We start from the raw sequence: 21939 nt of genomic DNA on the forward strand, positions 1-21939 counted from the left end.
ACTTACCTGTGGTAAGGATTCTAATAAACCTATAGATCCAACACCAGAATGGGGAACATGATTCTGAACTGTCATAGGTTGAAAACTTTGTGATTGAGAATAAAGTCTTACTCTTGACTTGAAAGCTTCAAGTTCATTTTTGAATGCTTCAAAATAACCTTCTTCCTCTGCCTAGAAAAAACAAAAAAAAAAAAGACTGTGTTCTTCAAGATTTCTAGACATAGTAAATTCCAGAAAGCATATAACAGGTTTGAAGTGGAGGAAGTAATGACAAGGTGAACAGTCTAAATATAGAAACCACCACGATCCCTGTCACATTTGTGAAAACTACCTGATTTATAGGAACATTAATAATTGGTTTGCTCCATTTCCTTCTGCTTCAGCAAAATAAGCTAATAAAAAACAACCCCTCCCTATGCATATGCACACAACTAAAAGAAAAGAAGGCTTTCTCTGTATTTTCCTTGATTTATCTGGATCCTTAACAGGATCCAAAATAGTCATTTAATCTGTCCAATTCATTCTATCTTCTTCCTACTACCAAACAATCAAGGGATATTCTTAAAACCTTTTAATTCTCCAACAATTAATGAGGGGGCACTATTACCTGTTCCTAGTAATTTTCTAACTCTATATTCCCTACTTAAAAGAGCTACGAAAACCAAATAGAATTCAATAGTCAACGTCATTATGGAACTATCTTGCTCTAGTTAAGCAAGTACCTTCTTTTCAATATTATGGAAAGAAAAAGTATGATAACTTAGGTCGAGGGAGTGGAACTCTTAGGCAACTCCCTATTGGCAGCTGCCTCTGTTTATGTTTCCTCTGAATATAGAGAAATGATACAGAGATTTATCCTACCAATAGAATGCAGGCTTTAAGTTCAAGTAGTGGAAGAGATCTTGTCAAATGGATTTTAGGTTGCGTAACAGGTTAAAACCTGTGGATTAGTTATTATCATCAGCTTCTATTGAAATAATGCAGAGAATGTTCTGTGCTGCCATCCTATCTTCTTGTAAATTTAGGAAGAATTTCCTTAATTATATTTTAGCACCTCACTTTATAAGAACTTGTGTGGACACAGAGTATGTAATATCCATAAGGATTCTTTCTGAAAATTAAGAGGCACAATTGCTGTCCTCACTGCATGCTTAAGGTTTAGGGATTTAGATATAGAGTGATGACAGATTTTGTATTATTAAGTAATTTGTGGGCCACTTACTTAATTTCTTTATGCCAATTTCTTCACCCATAAGATAGCAACAGTAATCCTCATAAAATGTTATATGAATTTAATGAGTTAATACATGTAAAGTGCTTAGAATAGTCCCTGGAACAAAGTAAGCATACCATGAAAGTGATTATTTCATAATTTTAAAAAAAGTATTATTAAGCATACAATGTTAAGACTGAAGACCAGTGCCTTTCCGTTTTACTTTGTTAAAGTAAATGTCAAACAATATATATGATTTGGCCACATTCCATTATTTTATTAAACACCAGTTTAAACACATCCATTAATGTAAGATAAAAAGGAAAGTATGTTTTTTACTACTCTTAAGTGTCAAGTAAAAATTTACAAGAGACCGGGTGTGGTGGCTCATGTCTGTAATTCCAGCATTTTGGAAGGTTAAGGCAGGAGGACAGCTTGAGCCCAGAAGTTCGAGACCAGCCTGGGCAACACAGTGAGACCGTGTCTCTACAAAAAATTAGCTGGGGATGGTGGCATGTGCCTTTAGTCCCAGCTACCTGGGAATCTGAGGCAGGAGGATTGCTTGAGCCCAGAAGTTCAAGGCTGCAGTGAGCAATGATTGCACCACTGCACTCTAGCCTGAGTGACAGAGCAGGACCTTATCTCTAAAACAAACAAAAGTTTAGACTAGTCACCAGAAGCAGCCTAGCTAAAATATCAAGTCAAGCATTTGCTATTAAAGTTCAACTGTTTCAGGAAAATTTCATATTTTGGTTGCATTTCAGAAGAGTTTAGGGTATTTAAGTTAGGACTACTGCCACATTGAGAGTTTTTTTAATATAAAAATATAATTTTATGTTTATAATAGGAAATGTTCATTGTAGTACATGAAAAAGAAAACGGAAATTATTTATAATTTCACCACACAAGTATAACCAAAGTTAAACTTCTGGTATACTTCCTTTTAACTTCTAATTGTATATGTTCAAATATATCCTATGTGCAGAAGAGCATGTAAAAGATATACGCACAGTTTATTCAGCAAAACCCCCACTATTTACCCATAGAAATTAGGAAATAGATCATTACTAGGATCCTAGAAACCAGTTCCCAAGAGCATTCCCCCTCCCTCCCTGAGGTTATCATTATTGTAACTTTTGGCTTCTTAATTATTCCTTTGCTTTTTAGTTTTACTGCTTATATATGTATCCTTCAACAATATATTATTTAGTTCTGCCTGTCACTAAAAAAATACTTTATAAAAAAACACAAAATATGAACATTGATACTAGATATATCCATTTAGCATCTATCTAAACAGATACATCACTCTGTGGTTTGTTTGATTCACTCTCTTGTTTTTCCATCCATGCTGATGTTGGCTAGTATTTTATAGAATGAATATACAGGTTGAATATCTGAAATGCTTGGCACCAGAAGTTTTTCAGATTGTGAATTTTTTCAGATCTGGGAATATTTGCATTATACTTACCAGTGAACATCTCTAAATTGAAAACACAAAATCTGTGAGTATTTCCTTTGAGTGTCATGTCGATGCTCAAAAAGTTTTGGATTTTGGAGCGTTTTGGATTTTGGATTAGGAATACTCAACCTACACCACAATTTATTCATTGTTCCCAGGCTTTTAGCTATTACAATCTACTATAAACATTACGGCAATCTAGTACATATGTGTAAGAGTTTATCTAGCGCAGCAGTTCTCTTTACAGGCTTCAAAATTATTGAGGACCCTAAAGAGCTTCTGTTTATGTGAGTTGCATCTGTCAGTATTTACTGTTAGAAATGAAAACTGAGGAATTTTTAAAACATTAACTAAAAATAACAATGACAAACTCATTACACTACCATTAATAACATTTTTATTTAAAAACAAATGTTTTCCAAAACAAAAAAATTTAGTGAGAAGAGAGCTGCTTTTTCCTTCAATTTTTCTAAATCTAATGTCTGACTTTACAGAAGATGGCTAGATTCTCATATTTGTACTTCCGCATTAATCTCTATTGTACACTACTGAGGAATGAAAATGAAAATTAAAAATAACATCTTGGTATTATTATGAAAATAGTTTTGACAGAGAACCTCCTGAAAAGGTCTTGAAGCCCCTCAGGGTTCCTGGACCACACCTTGAGAATCTACTCTCTAGGATGCATACACCTAGGAGAATTTCTGGGTGTTAAGGCAGGCACTTGTTCAACTTTACTAGGAAATTTTTTAAAGTGGTTGTTCCAATTTATACTTCCACTAGCAGTGAACGCAAATTCTTATTGCCCTACTTCCTGGGCAGCTTTTAAATTACTGCAAATCTTGTGAGTGTGAAAGGTACTTAATCTTTCTAGACATCTATTTTTCTTCAACATGGCCAACATCATCTAGTATGTACTGCTTCCTGTGAATTCATAGCGTAAGCATTTCTTCAGCTCATTACAAAAGTTCCATAAATATAATTTTAAAGGGTGCATGATATTCTATGTACCATGGGTATTTTTAACTATTCCCTTAATTGCTGAATTTTTAGGTTGCTTCCTATTTTTTCTTTATAAAAGTCTGATTTCTCATTAAACTGCTGAGTTCTACACATGAAGAATCCTGTATCTATTTTGCTCAATAATGCATCCTGAGCATCTGAAACAGCTGTGCTTTGCATTAGGCACTCAATATTTACTGAATGAATTAATGATGGAACAAAGTTTCCTGAATACACACATTCATTTAAATGGGTCTCAATTTCATATACATGCTGTAGTACAGCCTCTTATATAGCTCTTTTAAGTTTAAATTAGCAAGAAATTAGCAATATAAATTTTCTTTTCACAAGAAAATCTATAGAATTTAGCCTGTGGCATCCTGCTTGGATGCCTTCTATTGATATGAACAGAACAAAGAGGTCTCAGCTGGGACCAAATCTTCCCATTTATCAATATCAAATAACTACTTACTTTGGCTTTCTGGAAAAATAAACGAAAACACCCTCTTGGATCCACATTACAGTTTTTGGCCATTTCCATAATAAACTGCATTACAACAGCTTGATGTGCTATTTGTTCCATTAAAGCCCCTTTCTGAAAAAGATTTAAATGATATAAGAAACAAATATATAAATATATTTAATTGGCATACTGATTCAAATTTTGAATTTTTAAAATACTTTTGATTTTACTCTCTTAAGTTATAAGTCAAATACTTTACAAACATATAAAGAGTATATCTTAGCTTTTTTTTATTATTTGTATGTGGACCAGAATAACTAAAGGAAGACCATGCTCTGAACTTGATTTAATACCATGATTACCGTCTGGATTTTTAAAATACGACTTTCAAATTAGTTTGAAAAGGATTATAGTAATATGAAAACAAGAGAGATGGAGGTGGAGTGGCAGAGAAAGCATAGTGGAAAAGTTTCTGTATGCTAACTGAAACAACAACAACAACAAAATCCCACATTAAACTCAAGTAGATCTGAAAGCAAAAAATGGTAATTCCATCTAATGACCTTCCTGCTTTCTTTTAAAGGACTTAATGTAGAAAACAAAACAAAACGTCAATAAAGTATGAAATCAGATTTCCACTAAGGTTCCCAGAAACTCAAGGTTCACATAATAATACCTTCTCAGCTTCCAGGTGAAAACACCATAAAATAAGATATTTAGCAGTTTCTTCACATACAAGGTATGGATGGTCAGACAAAAATCTCTGGCTATCATCCCATCGACTCAACATACCTGTAAAAAAAAGAATTGAACCATAAGTGTCAAATATTTTCTTTCTTCCCATAAGGGAAGAAATACCAACCATTCTTAATTCATTAATCTCTCAATGGTATTTTTAAATGATTCTCTTTAAAGACAATTCATATTACCAGAGCAACAGATTATGGTAAAAGAGCAAGTGAGGGACAATACTTTTTAAAGCAATACTCAGTAGACTGGAAATAGCTCCTAAAATTCACAGGAAGTTTTATTTCAGATAATTAATCAGGCCAGAGTGGCCAGTTCAATATTAAAAAGTCCTACATCCATGAATGCCCGCAGTCTTGGGCAAATTGAGAGTTAGTTATGTAAGCCATTTACTCATGATGTCTGTTATAAACAAAGTCTTTTAAAAATTAGTTGAGCATATTTGAAAATGGTTGTCATTTTGTTTCAAGGTGTCAAAGAAATCCAAATACTATTTAAGTTATATCTACACCTTTATCTAAATTAGCAGGAAATTTGGTCAAAGTCAATACCACCAAGAAATCACGGAACCAGCAAAGTGTTGACTTTTTAATGTTGTCCAGTCAGTCATAACTGAATAGATTTTTTTCTTTTCTTTTTTTCTCTTCTTTTTTTCTCCATAAAGATGAGAGTCTTATTATGTTGCTCAGGCTGGTCTTGAACTCCTGGCCTCAAGAGATTCTCCTGGCTAGGCCTCCCAAAGTGCTGGGATTACGGGCATGAGCCACTGTGCCTGGCTAACTGAATAAATTCAATATAGCAATGTTAGGTTTAGATTCCTTAGACTCATGCAAAGAAGTCTGGATATTCATGGAAATTTTGTAGAGCTGACTCAAGAGTTTAGCAGTAAACTTTTCCTGTAGGCGCAAAATGAACTCCTATATATTTAATTCCACATCAGTACACAAGAAAGAACAAAACTGAAGACAAATGTCCTACTGAGAATACACAGCAACAATGTGAGTCAATCAAAAATAAATGATTCATTTTTTCCTCACTTAAAAAAAGGGGGTGGGGCCAGGCACGGTGGCTCATGCCTGCAATCCCAGCACTTTGGGAGGCCAAGGCAGGCGGATCACCTGAGGTCAGGAGTTCGAGACCAGCCTGGCCAACATGGTAAAACCTTGTCTCTACTAAAAATATAAAAATTAGTTGGGCATGGTGGCAGGTAAATCCCAGCTACTTGGAAGGCTGAGGCACAAGAATCGCTTGAACCCAGGAGGCGGAGGTTGCAGCAAGCCGAGATTGCACCACAGCACTCCAGCCTGGGCGACAGAGCGAGAGACTCTGTCTCAAAGGAGATAAGCTGGGCATGGTGGCACATGCTTGTAATCTCAGCACTTTTGGAGGCTGAGGCCAGAGGAATGGTGGAGTCCAGGAGTTGCAAGCCAACCTCAGCAACATAGTAAGACCCTGTCTCTACAGAAAAAGCTTAAAAATTAGCTGGGCATGGTAGTGTGCACCTGTAGTCCCAGCTACTTGGGAGTCTGAGGGGGCAGGATCACTTGGGAGCCTAGGAGCTAGAGGCTGCAGAAGGTATGATGGAACCACTGTGCTCCAGCTTGGGCAATACAGCGAGACCTCATCTCTTAAAAGGATTAAAAAAAAGGATAAAGACTGTAGCATTTTCTCACAGATTATTCTAAGCTTTATAAAGTTATTTCCCCAACGCTTTGGACATAATGATTAGGTCATTTGAAGTTCTGAGAAACAGAATGATTATGGAAGTTACTTAAAACTACTTCTTAAAGTATAAGAATATTGCTAGGCGTGGTGTAATCCCCACTATTTGGGAGGCTGAGGTGAGAGGACACCTTGAGCCCAGATGGTGGAGGCTGCAGTGAGCTATGACCTCACCACTGCACTTCAGCCTGGGTGACAGAGCAAGACCCTATCTCTTAAAAAAGCCTAATGATTCCTGGGACTCAGATTTAAAGAAAGCACAATCCTTATTTCTTATACTTGAACCCACAAAGTAATTCCTATGAAGCAGTTTTGCCTTAGCTTTCTTACACTTCTGGAGAGGTAATATTTTCAACTCTATCTACCATCCACGATAAAGCATTGCTCCTCTTGTTTACTTCTTCATGGCAGCATTGTGACTTACTGAAATACCAAAAGCCTTATCCATTCTGGTTTATTTTGCAGGAAGGATAACATGGAAGGGTTCCTGACACTTGGGGCCATGGGGAAGGGTATCATTAAATGTTAATTATTTTTCTTTTTGTTGAGATGGAGTCTCGCTCTGTTGCCCAAGCTGGAGTACAGCAACACGATCTCAGCTCACTGCAACCTCCGCCTCCTGGGTTCAAGTAATTCTCCTGCCTCAGCCTCCTGGAAGCTAGGATTACAGGCGTGTGTCACCACGCCCAGTTAATTTTTGTATTTTTAGTAGAGACAAGGTTTCACCATGTTGCTCAGGCTGGTCTCGAACTCCTAACCTCATGATCCACCTGCCTCGGCCTCCCAAAGTGCTGGGATTGCAGGTGTGAGCCACCACTCCCTGCCAAATGTTAATATTTTTTAACTACCTATTTAATACCTGAGACGAATTAACACTTGACATTGAAAATACATTTTTTTTTAAATCTGAGAAATACTATCACTTGATTTCAAAAATGCACATTGAATTAGTATGAAATTGAGAAGTTCAGTTACAGGTAGTCGACACAGACCTTTGTGGAAAGAGTGTGGAATTTTATGAACGAAATAAAGACAGGTGGGGCGCAGTAGCTCACACCTGTAATCCCAGCATTTTGGGAGGCCGAGGCAGGAGAATCACCTGAGCACAGGAGTTTTAGGTCAGTCTAGGCAACAAAATGAGACCGTGTCTCCACACAAAATGAGATAATTAGCCAGGCATGGCGGAGTACATTTGTAGTCCCAGCTACTTGGAAGGCTGGGGCAGGAGGATTGCTTGAGCTTAGGAAATTGAGGCTGCAGTTGCTATGATCTTGTGACTGTAATCCAGCCTGGGTGACAGAAAAAGACTCTGTTTCAAAAATAAAACACATAAGGAGAATCAACAACTCAGTGGAACAGCATATACCTCAAATTACTGATATTATTTTGGAATTTGTAAACAAACTTGTATACAAATGGAGAGTAACAATTTAAGACAGCGGCTGAAAAGACAGACTAGAGCTAAACGGCCCAGGCTCAAATACTGGCTTCACCATTTTACTACTGCAGGTCCCTTTATATGCCTCCACTTCCTCCTCTGTAAAATAGGGCTAAAAATAGTACCTAACTCAGGATTTTCATGACAATTAAATGCTATTAATTCATATAAAGCACTTAGAACAGTGCCTGAGACATAGTAAATACTCGATAAATGATAAGCACCCATTCAAAATGTTTATTTAGCTAATCCTTTGGTTAAGGATAATACAGTCATTTAAACTAGCCAAACAATTTCTCTGAATGCTTGGAAAACCTCACTTTGACAAGTTTAGATATTTTAATCATATGCTTTAACCTATATATTTCCCTAGTGAACGTCTAAATCTCAATCCATCATCAACCTTCAATATGCCACCTGATTCCTAAAATGGTCCTGAAATACACATGTCCTTCCTTATTACTGATTTCCCTTTCCTCTTTCATTACACTTATAGAATTATTATTATTATTAATTAATTTATTTATTTATCTTGAGAGACAGGTTATTCCTCTGTTGTCTAGGCTAGAGTACACTGGTGCAATCACAACTCATTGCAGCCTCAACCTCCTGGGCTCAAGAGATCCTCCCACCTCAGCCTCTGCAGTAGCTGGGACTACAGGTATAAGCCACCACACCTGACGAATTTTTTTTTTTTTTTGTAGAGATGAGGTTTCACTGTGTTGCCCAAGCTGGTCTTGAATCCCTGGGCTCAAGTGATCCTCCAGCCTCAGTTTCTCAAAGTGCTGGGATTACAGGCAGAACCACTATCCCAGGCTTAGAATGATATATTTTAACAAACTACACTAATTCATTTTAATTTCTCTGTGTACTAAAAATCTCCCAGCTAGTTTGTGAATTACTTGAGGAAAGCTGTATGATCATTTCCCATATTCCTAAACTCCAGATCTCCTCTATTTCCAATCGTCTACCACCATATGCATTTCTACTGATATGCCTGCACGTAAACCCATCTTACTTGAAACCAAACCCATACTTATCTCTCTGCCATCCTACAATGCTTCCTAGGCTCCATGTTACCAAATCAAGCATTCCAGAAATTCCTCTGACATTTCCATTTCTCCCACATCAAATTGACCACCAAGTCCTGTGGTTATACTACTATGATCAGTTAATATAGTGAATCACATTAATGAGTTTTCTAACGTTAAGCCATTTTGATTCTTAGGATAAACTCTTTGAAAAATTTTTTTTCAGATTATAAAAATAAAGTTTATTTATTATGAAGAATTTTTAAAATCCGGAAAATAAAAGTTAGCTGTAATTCTACCACAAGAGATTACTGTTAACATTTTGATGTATTTCCTTCCAGGCATATTTTTGAATGACTTTTTAAAAAACCAAAATTAAGGCTCAGAGTGGTGGCTCATGCCTGTAATCCCAGCACTTTGAGAGGCCGAGGCGGGCGGATCATCTGAGGTCAGGAGTTCAAGACCAGCCTGGCCAACATGGTGAAACCCCATCTCTACTAAAAATACAAAAATTAGCCAGGCGTGGTAGCAGGCGCCTGTAATCCCAGCTACTCGGGAGGCTGAGGCAGGAGGAACGCTTGAACCCGGGAGGCGGAGGTTGCAGTGAGCTGAGATCACACCACTGTACTCCAGCCTGGGGGACAAGAGCGAGATTTCGTCTCAAAAAAAAAAAAAAAAAAAAAAAATTAAAATCATACACATTTTCTATTCATTTCACTTCATATGTAAGAGTGCTTTATATTAAATGTTTTTCAAAAATAAGATATTGATATGTTTTTTAAAAGCAATGAACAATTACATTGAAGAGGTTGTAAATATTCATAGTCAGAACAAATGAAAAAACTTCTATCATAGTATTTGGGCAAACTTTTATAGCTCTTGGTAAAATTTCCAGTGACAACATCCTACACAGATTAAAAAAAGCTGAATCACAGCTAACTTTGGCTGAAAGTGAAGATGATGTGCTCTGAAAATTAGATGACTCAAAAAGCAGCTCTGATGACCATAAAGCCAGTGATGTCAAACATGCATATAACTGTGAATATAACGGTTGTGAAATTTAAGAGATAAAAGCCTTTGTTTTTAAATTAATATTTTATATTTATAAAACGTGAATTAACTAAATTAATAAACTAAATACAAATGTAGAGGAAAAAGTCAGATTTCAACGCTTTATAATAGTCGATGATATATTGTACCATTTACCATTAGGTGGTAAATTCCACCTAATTGTAAGGGTAAAAGCAGCACAAGAAAGGTAGTCAACAAATTGTATAAGGGAAAAGTTAGGAAAAACTCTGAAGAATATAAGTACAAATAAGACCACAGAGAAACACGGGTGTAAAGCCCCTATAGCCCTATACAGCCCCCACACACACCAGGCCCGTGTCAACCAAGAGTCCAGAATGCAATCCAAGTCCAGAAAGCCTCCAACTGGAAGCTTTAATTACATCTCCTATTGCAGATGTGTTTAGAAGAGTATACCAGAAGCCATCATCCTAAGCAAACTAACAAAGGAACAGAAAACCAAATACTGCATGTTCTCACCTATAAGCGGGAGCTAAATGATGAGAATACATGCACACATAAAGGGGAACAACACACACTGGAGTTTACCAAAGGGTGGAGGGTGGGAGGATCAGGAAAAATAACTAATGAATACTAGGCTTAATACCTGGGTGATGTAATAATCTATACAACAAATCCCCAAGACACACACTTACCTATGTAACAAACCTGCACATCCTGCACATGTACCCCTGAATTTAAAACAAAAGTTAAACAACAACAAAAAAACAAAATAAAGGAGTATACCAATATAGTCATCATTTTGGTAAGCTTTCTTCTTTCATCACAACAAGCATACATCAGAAATCTTCCATCAAGCAGGCATAGCCACAAATTTTCACTGTCTTGTGTCACACCTCTATCAACTCTGTGCCATAATTCAGTCCACAGGGATTATTATCTCATCATTCCCCATGACTACAAGTTGGTCCACTCTCCACTGATGGAACTTGGTAAAGCAGAAATTGCAGGTATTCCAGGTCTCTTGTTAAGATATATCTATTCCAGAGTGGGAAATAAAACACATGAAAATTTTGAGAGCCTACTACCTTTGTAACATTCCTGGGGATCCAATGTGCTGTGGCAAGTAATATATTTCCTTTGAAGTTAAAGACAACATGCATTTTCAGTAAGAAACAGGCACAATGTGACTCTGGGAATGGCTATTGGTCTGGCTGGGTGTGAAAACAGCAAGGCTCTGATATTTATTACAAGATAGTATATTGGAAGTTCACAACACATAACGGCAAAATGATTGCTTATTAATCACCTGTGGATGTTAAGTCAGTTTTTTCCCTCAACTATCTCATTATTTGCACAATAGTTTCATAAATTCAGGGGTCATGGTGGCATAGGTTTGTAATTATGCATAGATTCGACAGTGTAGACTCTCCCCTCAAGGATGTTCTAGTATCCTAATCCAGTTTAGCCACTGAACACCTAATTTACTAGTAGCGAAAAACACCAAAATCTCAATACGGCACAATGCACTGCAGAGATCAGCCAGCCATCAAGTAGCAGGTTGATTACCCTGGTCCCACTTCATCTCAGAGGGACTGGTAATTCCTCACTTGAACAAGCCCACTCTAGATGTGGAAGTGCCCTCCCTCCTTGCCATGCTTCTAATCAGTAATACATCTGTAGTCTTACTAAATGAATTATTCACCATACCACACTATTTTTTGACCCAGAAACTCATTTTACAGCAAAAGAAATGAAGACTGTAGGGTTCATGAAATTCACTGTTCTCATCACGAACATCACTACCCAGAAGCAGGTTTTATAAAATGCTGAAGATACATAGTGCCAGATGGGTTACAACACTTTGTGATATTTGGATATTTTCCTACACAAAATTGCTTCTGAACAAGGCACTCAGCTTACAGCAAAAGTGAAAGAACTGCTTCTCATTCACTAGGTTTCTCATGGCTTCAAAGCAACCAACTTTCAGAGTGCCAGCTGGGTGAAAACACCTTGAGGAATGTTGTTTCACCAGATGCAGTACATGCTCTGAAAGAGCAATCAGTATATGGTACTATTTTTCCTTCAGCAGAAAAACATGGGCCTAGAAAGCAAGGACTGTAGGCGGGAGTGGCAATTCACATATCACAACTAAGATTCATGTGCAAATTTTTTGCCTTCTATCCTTATGACTCAAGGCTCTGCTCATTTTAAGATTTTACTATCTGTCCAAGGGAGGCCTGTGTATTCATTTTTTTTCCATTATAAATAATGCCACATTGATTATATGTAGAAAAACTTTGTCTTATTTCTTTGGGTACTATTTTTTAGTTAAACACAGTCTTTTTTCTTTCTTTAAAATGAAAAGTATGAGCAAAGTGAATATTTTACAAATAAATTACATAAAAGGAAGGGAAAAAATTTAAAGTAATATTTATTGTATTGACATAACTGAAGCATAAACGAAATTCAAAAAACTTTGGGTAAATAAACACCAATAGGAAAAAGATTTCAAAATGCCATTTAAAAAGTTCATGAACATATTACAAATAAAAACCATGTTTACTAAATTAACATACTACTTGGAATTAAAAAAAAAAAAGTTTTAAACCTTAACTCCTAACACTTCCCAGCAGCATTTTCATGCCAGCGGTATCATGCTGCCTATAATTCTCAGAACACACCATGCTGTTTCCTAACTGCCCGTCTCATGCTGTTGCTGTTGGCTTGCCTCCCTTATACATGAAAAACTCCTATCTGTTCCTTGAAATCAAGCTCAGATGCTGGCTCCTCTGGGAAGCCTTCACTTGTATCAATCCCCCTCTTACCCTTTTTCCCCAATAGAAAAAACCTATTTTTCAGTTCTTTATATATACATTTCTATTACTATATTTATCTGAGTAACAGTTCAAGGATCTGCCTGAATTATAAAGCATCATATCCAAAACCTGAAAAAAAATGAATAATCTTTAAACCATAAGATAATCAGATTCCAAGGAAGCAAAGAGGAAAAAGAAAAAAGCAAAGACTAGTTGGGAAATGGAAAGAGGCTATGGAATACATAAAGTTGTCTTAAAGGTAGTACACTATACAATAATACTTTTGCTTCTCTTTACCATTTGGTTTGCTCTGTCAATTAATTTTATTTATAACCAAAAAAAAAAAAAATTCTAAAACAAGATCTATACAGCTGTGCCAGAAGCTACAAAATTGGAGTTTGCCACTTTTCTTTTTGGCTCTCTTTTTATAAATCCATTTTTTGCACATGTACATATGATACCAAACATTACAAAGAAGGAAATCCAAGTAGTAGACTTACCAAAATGTCTGATTTTTTGCTCATATTTTTGCATAAATGATTCTGATTTATCTTCATCTTCTGTGTCTTTTCTTTTATCTTGATTAATAAAACTCTAAGAAAAAATTTTAGAAATTTAAATCAGATTTTAAATTCTAATTGAATCTTCTTTCTCAGATACTGAATATCTAGCAATTCTTCCTATAGACAATATATGTGGTATAGTATCATACTGATATTACATGATTAAATTCATCTGGTAAACTATTTTTAAAAATTAAAATTTTCTTGTATGGGAGTCTTATTAATTTTGTTTAAAATGATGTATGAGGCCGAGCGTGGTAGCTCACGCCTGTAATCCCAGCACTTTGGGAGGCCGAGGCGGGTGGATCACGAGGTCAGGAGTTCAAGACCAGCCTGGCCAACATAGTGAAACCCCGTCTCTACTAAAAATACAAAAAATAGCTGGGCATGGTGGTGGATGCCTGTAATCCCAGCTACTCGGGAGGCTGAGGCAGGAGAATCTTGCGTGAACCCGGGAGGTAGAGGTTGTAGTGAGCTGAGATCATGCCACTGCACTCCAGCCCAGGCGACAGAACAAGACTCCATCTCACAAAAAAATACAAACGATATATGTGTGGATATAGGTTCATCTTAGAAATCATACAGAAAAACAACTGAATTAACCTTTTTGGTAAGCTGAATTTCCCAATTAAAAGCAGGTATAGAAACATCCTTTATATTTTACATGCATAGTTTACTTGTGCATTATTTAATTCCTATAAATATTTGCAACTCTTGCCTAATCTTTCGCGTTCTTGCTGGAAATAAACTCAGAAATTCAAAGCACATAGAGAATAAATGATATTTACCATAAATTCTTTATTAAGACATAAACAAGAAATAGACTGTTGTTGTTGCGTGTCTTTTTTTTTTTTTTTGAGATGGGGTCTTGCTCTGTCACCCAGGCTGGAGTACAGTGGCACAATCATAGCTCACTGCAGCCTCAACCTCTTGGGGTCAAGTGATCCTCCCACCTTAGCCTCCAGAGTAGCTGGGACTACAGGTGTGAGCCACCATACCCAGCTAATTTTTAAATTTTTTGTAGAGACGTGGTCTTGCTATGTTGCCCAGGCTGGTCTTGAACTCGTGGGTTCAAGCAATCCCTTCACCTTGGCCTTCCAACGTGCTGGGATTATAGGCATGAGCCACTGTGCCTGGCCCTTTGTTGCATTTCTAATAAACTTCTTAGAAGAGACCAAACAGTTTGATTTTTAAAGTCAAGTACAAATTTCTATTAAGGAAGTACTTATTTTCAGTTAAATAAGTCATAAAATATACCAAGAATAAAGTTTGTATCTAGCTAGAAAAACTGGCAGAAGTTTCTTAGAACATTCTGTGATCATATTTATACCCCGTTATCATCACTGCCAAAAATAAAAATTGCAAACTAGATCACTGCCAGTTTATAATCAGGAAGCACTCAAAAGTTTACATATTTCAAAATAAAAGATTTTTTCTTCATGCAGTCTGACATCTAGACCAGCACTGTCCAATAGAAATACAATCCAAGTCACAAATGTAATTTAGCCACGTTAAAAAGCAAAAAGAAACAGATGACATTAATAAATTATTTTATTTATCTTAACCTATCCAACCTATTATCATTTCAACATGTAAGCAATACAAAACAATTATTAATATTTTACTTTTTTTGGCAGTACATCATTGGAATCTGGTGTGTATTTTACACTTACAGCACATCTCAATTCAGACTAGCCACATTTCAAGCACTCAATAGCATATGTGGCTAGTGGCTATCAAGTTGGATAGTGCAGATCTAGACCAGTCCTCTCAAGTCTCAAGCTCCCAGACAAAACCAGTGTAGGATTTTGAGCAAATGACTGGAACATAAAGATAGTCCTAATTAATTTGTGAGATAAATGTAGGCTGTCTTAGAACCTTAGAACCTAAGTTTAAAGAAATAATTAAAAGCAGAGACAAAATGAAAATATTTTCTTTGTGACCACTGTGTAAAAGAAGAGACATTAACTTTACAAAACAAGAAATATTACTTTGAACATTCCTTCCAGAAGAAAAAAAATTATTTTAAATAGTTTTGGGATATAAATGCAGAACAGAAAATAACACAAGATGCACCCCTTAAAACAATATATACAGATACAGCAAATGACTCAGATAAAGAATGATCCCATTGTGGAGGGGGAGAAAAAGTATATATAAATTAGTACAGGCACAGAGAAAGTCGAGAAAGATATGACTCACTGTTAAAGTACTGATAGGGCTAGTGGCGATGTACACTTATCTGTGTGTGTTACTGACTGCTGTAGCAGAACTAGAGCTGGTCCAGGGAAAGGCAATTAAAAAAGTTCATGAGAGTGGGTGAAAGCAGATGCCAAGAGGACAATTAACAAGTTTGAGATGGGTATCACTGTTGCCCAGGCTGGAGTGTAGTGGCACGATCTCGGCTCACTGCAACCTCTACCTCCTGGGTTCAAGTAATCCTCAAGCCTCAGCCTCCGAAGTAGCTGGGACTAAGGCAATACAGGCACATGCCATCATACTCAGCTAATTTTTGTATTTTTTATAGAGACAGGGTTTCATCATGTCACCCAAACTGGTTTTGAACTCCTGGACTTAAGAGATCTGCCTGCCTTGGCCTCCCAAAGTGCTGGGATTACAGGCGTGGACAATTAAGCCTGGCCTATTTTTCAATAAATATCATTTTATTCCACATTTAAAATACTAGTTCATGAAGTTTTGCCTTTTCTCCCCTTTTCATGCATTTGAAAATCAATCTCTAAAAACTCTAGTTTTCAAATGGAAAACTGAGGTATAAAACCCTGAAGTTTGAAAAACATCAGATTTTAAAAGTCTAAGCCTTCATTCTTAAAGGCACTTAATAAAGGATATTCAACACTTCTCTTTATCTTATCTCTCAATCCCAGAGTCAGGAATTTCTCACATTTAACCCATCACTAAGTTATCAAGTCACTCTACTTACTTTTCCACTTAGTTTCTTCATTTATAAAAATAAGGTAGTTGCATTAAAGGAACTCTAAAGTAGTGATAATCAGTGTAGGGGGTACAAAATATATGTGGAGGAAAATATTTCATAACTGATATATTTTCCCATCCTTATATCAAATTCTTGTGAATGTTTTTTAATATATGTAATATTTGTTCAGCAGTACATTTATATAAATATGTATTTCAGTCTGGTCACTTAACTGCCTGGAGTCTGCGGCTCTACAGCAAGAGCTTTGAGACTTTTTGACTTTCATAAACTTTTCAAGCACCTTTCATAAACTGTCAAAATTGAACACTGTTTATGGGATTCTGCTGCTTTGCTACCAAATACGCACAACTGGTTTGTACAAACACTTCAGTTTTTCTTCTTTCATTATGGCCCAGTAAAAGCTCATACCTTATTAAAAACATCCTTGCTAATGGCATCCATGCTCCACAGACACATCTTCTCTCTTTGTACTAGAGCTTCTTCTTTCTGTCGCCACTCTTCTTCCCGTTGCCTCAGTTCTGATACTGCTGTTTGTGCTTTGGCATGCTCCTGATCCAAGGACTCAGAATTATGCAGTGCTAAGCTACCAAGTTTCTGTTGAGCTTCAGCAAGATTCCATTTGCACGCCACAGAGCTCTTCACAAACTCTTTCTGCTTTTGGCAAGCCAATTCAATTCCATGGCTATACATCTGGATAAAAACAATATTTGTAAGAAATGAAGAAAGCAATGGATGTTTGTGCAGCACAGTTCAATTTTTCTTAATTCAAAGGGTTTCTGTACAATATTTTGGTATATAGTATATCCTGTGTTCTAGGTCTGCAAGTCATGTTTTTATATCTTAGTCCTTGTTTCATCAACTAACTTCTAAACTTCTTTGTTAATTTATGCCTATCCCCTGACAACTAACAGCAACAAAAAGCCTGGCAACTATCACAGTGTCTTGCATAAAGCTAGTGCTTAACAAACATTTAATTAATAGTCTTCATAATCCTGAACAAGCAGAATAATGAGAACAAAGCTTAAATCTAGTTCATCACCTCAATACTCAACATGCTGACAACCAGGCCTTTATAATTTTGTTCTCCAAATTCTTCACTACAAAAAAACCTCCTTTTATCTAGAAGTAATCGTTTCTTGGTTTCTATTTTCTATCTGTATTTTTCCAATCTCCTTGGTGATTTGAGAAGTTCTTATTGGATATTTCCATTTATAACTGATTATATCAGACAGATATCCTTTAATTTATTCCTAATCAAAATAGGCAAATTATATATATATATTTTGTGATGGAGTCTTGCTCTGTCACCAGGCTAGAGTGCAAAGGTGCGATCTCAGTTCACTGCAACCTCTGCCTCTGGGGTTTACGTGATTTTCCTGCCTCAGCCTCCCAAGTACCTGGGACTACAGGCATGTGCCACCATGCCCAGCTAATTTTTGTATTTTTAGTAGAGATAGGGTTTCACCATGTTGGCCAAGATGGTCTCGATCTCTTGACCTCGTGATCTACACACCTTGGCTTCCCAAAGTGCTGGGATTACAGGCATGAGCCACTGCGCCTGGCCGCAAAGTTACATTTCTTAAAAGTGACAATGGTCTACCCTGCTGACCGTACTACTCCAAAGCAGTAGTAATTACTTTTATTTACTTAATTACTACATGTAAAGTACTGTGATAGACATTCAATACCCTATATTCCTTGGCTCTATAAAACAAAAGCTGAAGGCACATTCTTTATGAGTTCTTCGTCAAATGTAGATCAACTTCAGAATAATTTCTCTCCAATCTGTTCCCATATCTGCATCACTATTCAAGCCCTTATAATTTCACATGTGAATTATACAAATGCAGACTCTTATCCCAAGCCATTCTCCACTCCACTAGACTAGAGTGATCTTTCCAAAAAACGAATCTGATCTTTTTTTTCATTCTTAGCTTTGGGATAAAGTACATACTCTGTGGCAAAGCCCTTCGTGATGTCATTTCCCATTATCTCTTTAGACTCAGTTCCCATTGCTCTTCTACTTGTTTGCTTATTCTTCCCTTTCCCACCCTTATCCCTCACTTCAATTTGGCAATCCTCTTTCTTCGAGGTAACTCCTACAGAAACTCCTATCTTCATCCAGATTCTGGCATGCCCTAAACTTTTTCTGACCCAGTGTCTCCCGACCCAAGTTACGCATATTTCTATTGTGGTGTTTTTCATACAATATCATGCTTATTTGTTTACTGACTGGTGGTGGTAAACAATTCTGAGGCAAGTAGTAACCAAGGACCCTACCTCTTAGCTGAGTCTTCAGGCAAACTCACGTTTGTACTGGGACAAATGTGGACACTTGCTATTCAGATGTTTTATTTACTCATTCAGCAGGTTTGGAGCCCAGGTACTATAAACCATGTCCCTAAGTATATTTTATAATATATATTCATATATTATAAAATATATATATAAATATTTTATATATAAAAATAAAATATATAAAAAATATATATAAAAAGTATATTTTAAAATATATTTTAAATATATATTTTATATATAAATATAATATATATTTTAATATATAATATATTATATTTTAATATAATATATAATATTTTAATATAAATATGTTTTAATATAAAATATTTTAATATAAAATATAATATTTTAAAATAAAATATTTATTTTTACTTTTTGTTATCTTAGAATAGGATCAAGAATAGTTATCTTAGAATAGGATCAAGAATAACTGTAGACTATGCTTAAAACAGAGCCAGGAAAAGGAGAAAAATTAAGCTATAAAACTTATTTTGTAGGAAAAGATGTAAGAACTTTTGTATATAAAACTTCTTTTGGCTGGGCTCAGTGGCTCACGCCTGTAATCCCAGCCCTTTGGGAGGCTGAGGCGGGCAGATTACCTGAGGTCAGGAGTTTGAAACCAGCTTGGCCAACATGGCGAAACCCCGTTTCTACTAAAAATATTTTAAAAATTAGCTGGGCATGGCCGGGAGTGGTGGCTTACACCTGTAATCCCAGCACTTCAGGAGGCCGAGGCGGGCGGATCACGAGGAGGAGCTCGAGACCATCCTGGCTAACATGGTGAAACCTCATCTCTACTAAAAATACAAAAAATTAGCCGGGCATGGTGGCGGGCGCCTGTAGTCCCAGCTACTTGGGAGGCTAAGGCAGGAGAATGGCATGAACCCAGAATGGCAGAGGTTGCAGTGAGCCGAGATTGCACCACTGCACTCCAGCCTGGGCGACACAGCGAGACTCCATCTCAAAAAAAAAAAAAAAAAATTAGCTGGGCACGGTGGTGGGCACCTGTAATCCCAGCTACTCAGGAGGCTGAGGCAGGAGAATCACATGAGCCTGGGAGGCGGAGGCTGTGGTGAGCCAATATCGTGCCATTGCACTCCAGCCTGGGCAACACAGCAAGACACTGCCTCAAAAAAAAAAAAGAAAAGAAAAGAAAAGATAATATATCAAGAAAAGTAATATGGTAATATGGATAAATAGAAATTATCTTGCATTTTCAAATTATTTGGGAGCAAATATTCTTTTCTCAAATCGAAAAATTCTAAAAATAATTTATGTCTTAATTCTCCACAAACTACCCAGACAACATTTGGCCATTTGGGCAAACTATCCAACATGTATTCAGATATTAAATAAAATATTAGGTCACGTTCTAATCCATGACCATACAGAAGTTTTAGAGGGACATTAAACATGATCTGCCTTTACATTAATTGGATCTAAGAACTACATATCACATACTACATTAAGAAGTCTAGATCCCCCTTATTTGATAAAATTAAGCCAAAGCTTTTTTTAGGATTATAAAATGTTAATCAATTAAACATTTTATTTTTTCCAAATATTCCAATCCAAAAATTTAAGTCTTAAAGCCAGCAAGACCAATAAGTAGGTTTGTAATAAACACATGAACTTAGAATTAATAATCAGTTTGCAAAAAAAATTTTTTTTTTTTGAGACAAGAGTTTCGCTCTTGTTGCCCAGGCTGGAATGCAATGGTGTGATCTCGGCTCACTGTAACCTTTGCCTCCAACAATTCTCCTGCCTCAGCCTCCCGAGTAGCTGGGATCACAGGCATGCGCCACCACACCAGGCTGATTTTGTATTTTTGGTAGAGATGGGGTTTCTCCATGTTGGTCAGGCTGGTCTCGAACTCCCCAATTCAGGTGATCCACCCGCCTCGGCCACCCAAAGTGCAGGATTACAGGCGTAAGCCACTGCGCCCGGCCCACTTTGCAAATTTTAATACCATTTTAAGGTAGTTTCAGACAAAGTTTTACAGTATTTCACATGGTGGGCAGTGCAGTAGGTGGGAAAATATACTGGACTAGGAGTCATAAGTGGGTTCTAGTTTTAACCTGGCCACTAACTAGTTATATGGCCTCAGGGAAATCACTTTTAATGAGAGAGATAAGCTTACTCACTTCTAAAATCTCTTCCAGCTAAACAAATTTAGAAGTGCACAAGTAAGAAATTAACATACAGATATTTCTCTAGATTACTTCTGTAATTCAACCACAATGCACTGAAATTCTTGACACCCTTTTTTCTCTTCATATGCCTTCAAAATTGACAATGGCATCTGCTGTTCATTCTTCTTTCCTCACTAGCACATCATGTGCTTATAATACATTTTGTATATAAAGATGACACTAGTGATCCAAAATTAGTGGGTGACTAATGATGGACCCATCAACTCTCATTCTGTCCTCCTAAAAAATGTCTTGTAGTTCCCCAGTGACTTAGCTGGCCAAAGTGCAGACAGTGGTTATGAAACAGCATTTTTCTCTGTGTGAAGCCAACTAACCCTGTTAGCTGGGCATAAGATTGATAATGTCACGCTTACTGGTAAGCAATTTAACTCATTCTCATTAACATCTAGCAAAATAAGTTGAGAGGAAAACTACTATTAAATCTGTTACACTCTTGGGAACCCCATTTTGCAAGAAGGCGGCAGACACTTATGATCCATTGAATATATTAGTGTTTAGTCTGTGATTCTGAAATATACTTCCAAAACACACACGGATTCGGAGAAAAAAACAGGACAAGGTGATGCGAGTATGTAAGTATCCCCTAAGATAGGTCCCTGAAAAATCCTTAATAGTATATCACATTTGGATACGTTTCAGTCGCAGGAAGGCAGGAATGCTGGATTGAAAACACAATACCAGGAACCTAAGAGAAGTCTGAAGGAAAAGACAAGTATATGCGTATATATTTTCACTGGAGAATGACGTGAAGCAAAATTAAAAAATAAAACAGTAAGGCAAAGATGGTCACGCGAATGGGAGAGATGTACGCCAGCGTCAAAAGCGAGGTTTAAAGAATTTACTCAGTTGTCAACATCGGTGAAAATCGCATGTGAAATCTTTGTCAGGACTCAGTGTGATGCTGAACTACAATCATTCACTGTTCCTAGCAACTGTGCACAAGTATGCTAGAGCCTTTAACAGAATAAAGTGCTTGGGGAAAA

At 36.7% G+C, this 21939-nt stretch overlaps 1 protein-coding gene across 1 annotated transcript in view; it reads right to left on the minus strand.

The window, feature by feature from the left end:
• The window catches only part of CDC37L1 (cell division cycle 37 like 1, HSP90 cochaperone), a 28245-nt gene that overhangs the window by 5628 nt on the left and 678 nt on the right, over positions 1-21939 (minus strand). Inside the window, exons 2-6 of the mRNA XM_004047762.4 lie at positions 16854-17135; positions 13427-13520; positions 4817-4932; positions 4150-4272; positions 7-171 (exon numbers count right to left, since the gene is read on the minus strand). Coding sequence (XP_004047810.1) covers positions 7-171; positions 4150-4272; positions 4817-4932; positions 13427-13520; positions 16854-17135 — 780 coding nt within the window. The remainder of the gene's footprint in view (positions 1-6; positions 172-4149; positions 4273-4816; positions 4933-13426; positions 13521-16853; positions 17136-21939) is intronic.

The sequence above is a fragment of the Gorilla gorilla genome, chromosome 13 (genome assembly GCF_029281585.2).
Source record: "Gorilla gorilla gorilla isolate KB3781 chromosome 13, NHGRI_mGorGor1-v2.1_pri, whole genome shotgun sequence".
Classification (NCBI taxonomy): domain Eukaryota; kingdom Metazoa; phylum Chordata; class Mammalia; order Primates; family Hominidae; genus Gorilla; species Gorilla gorilla.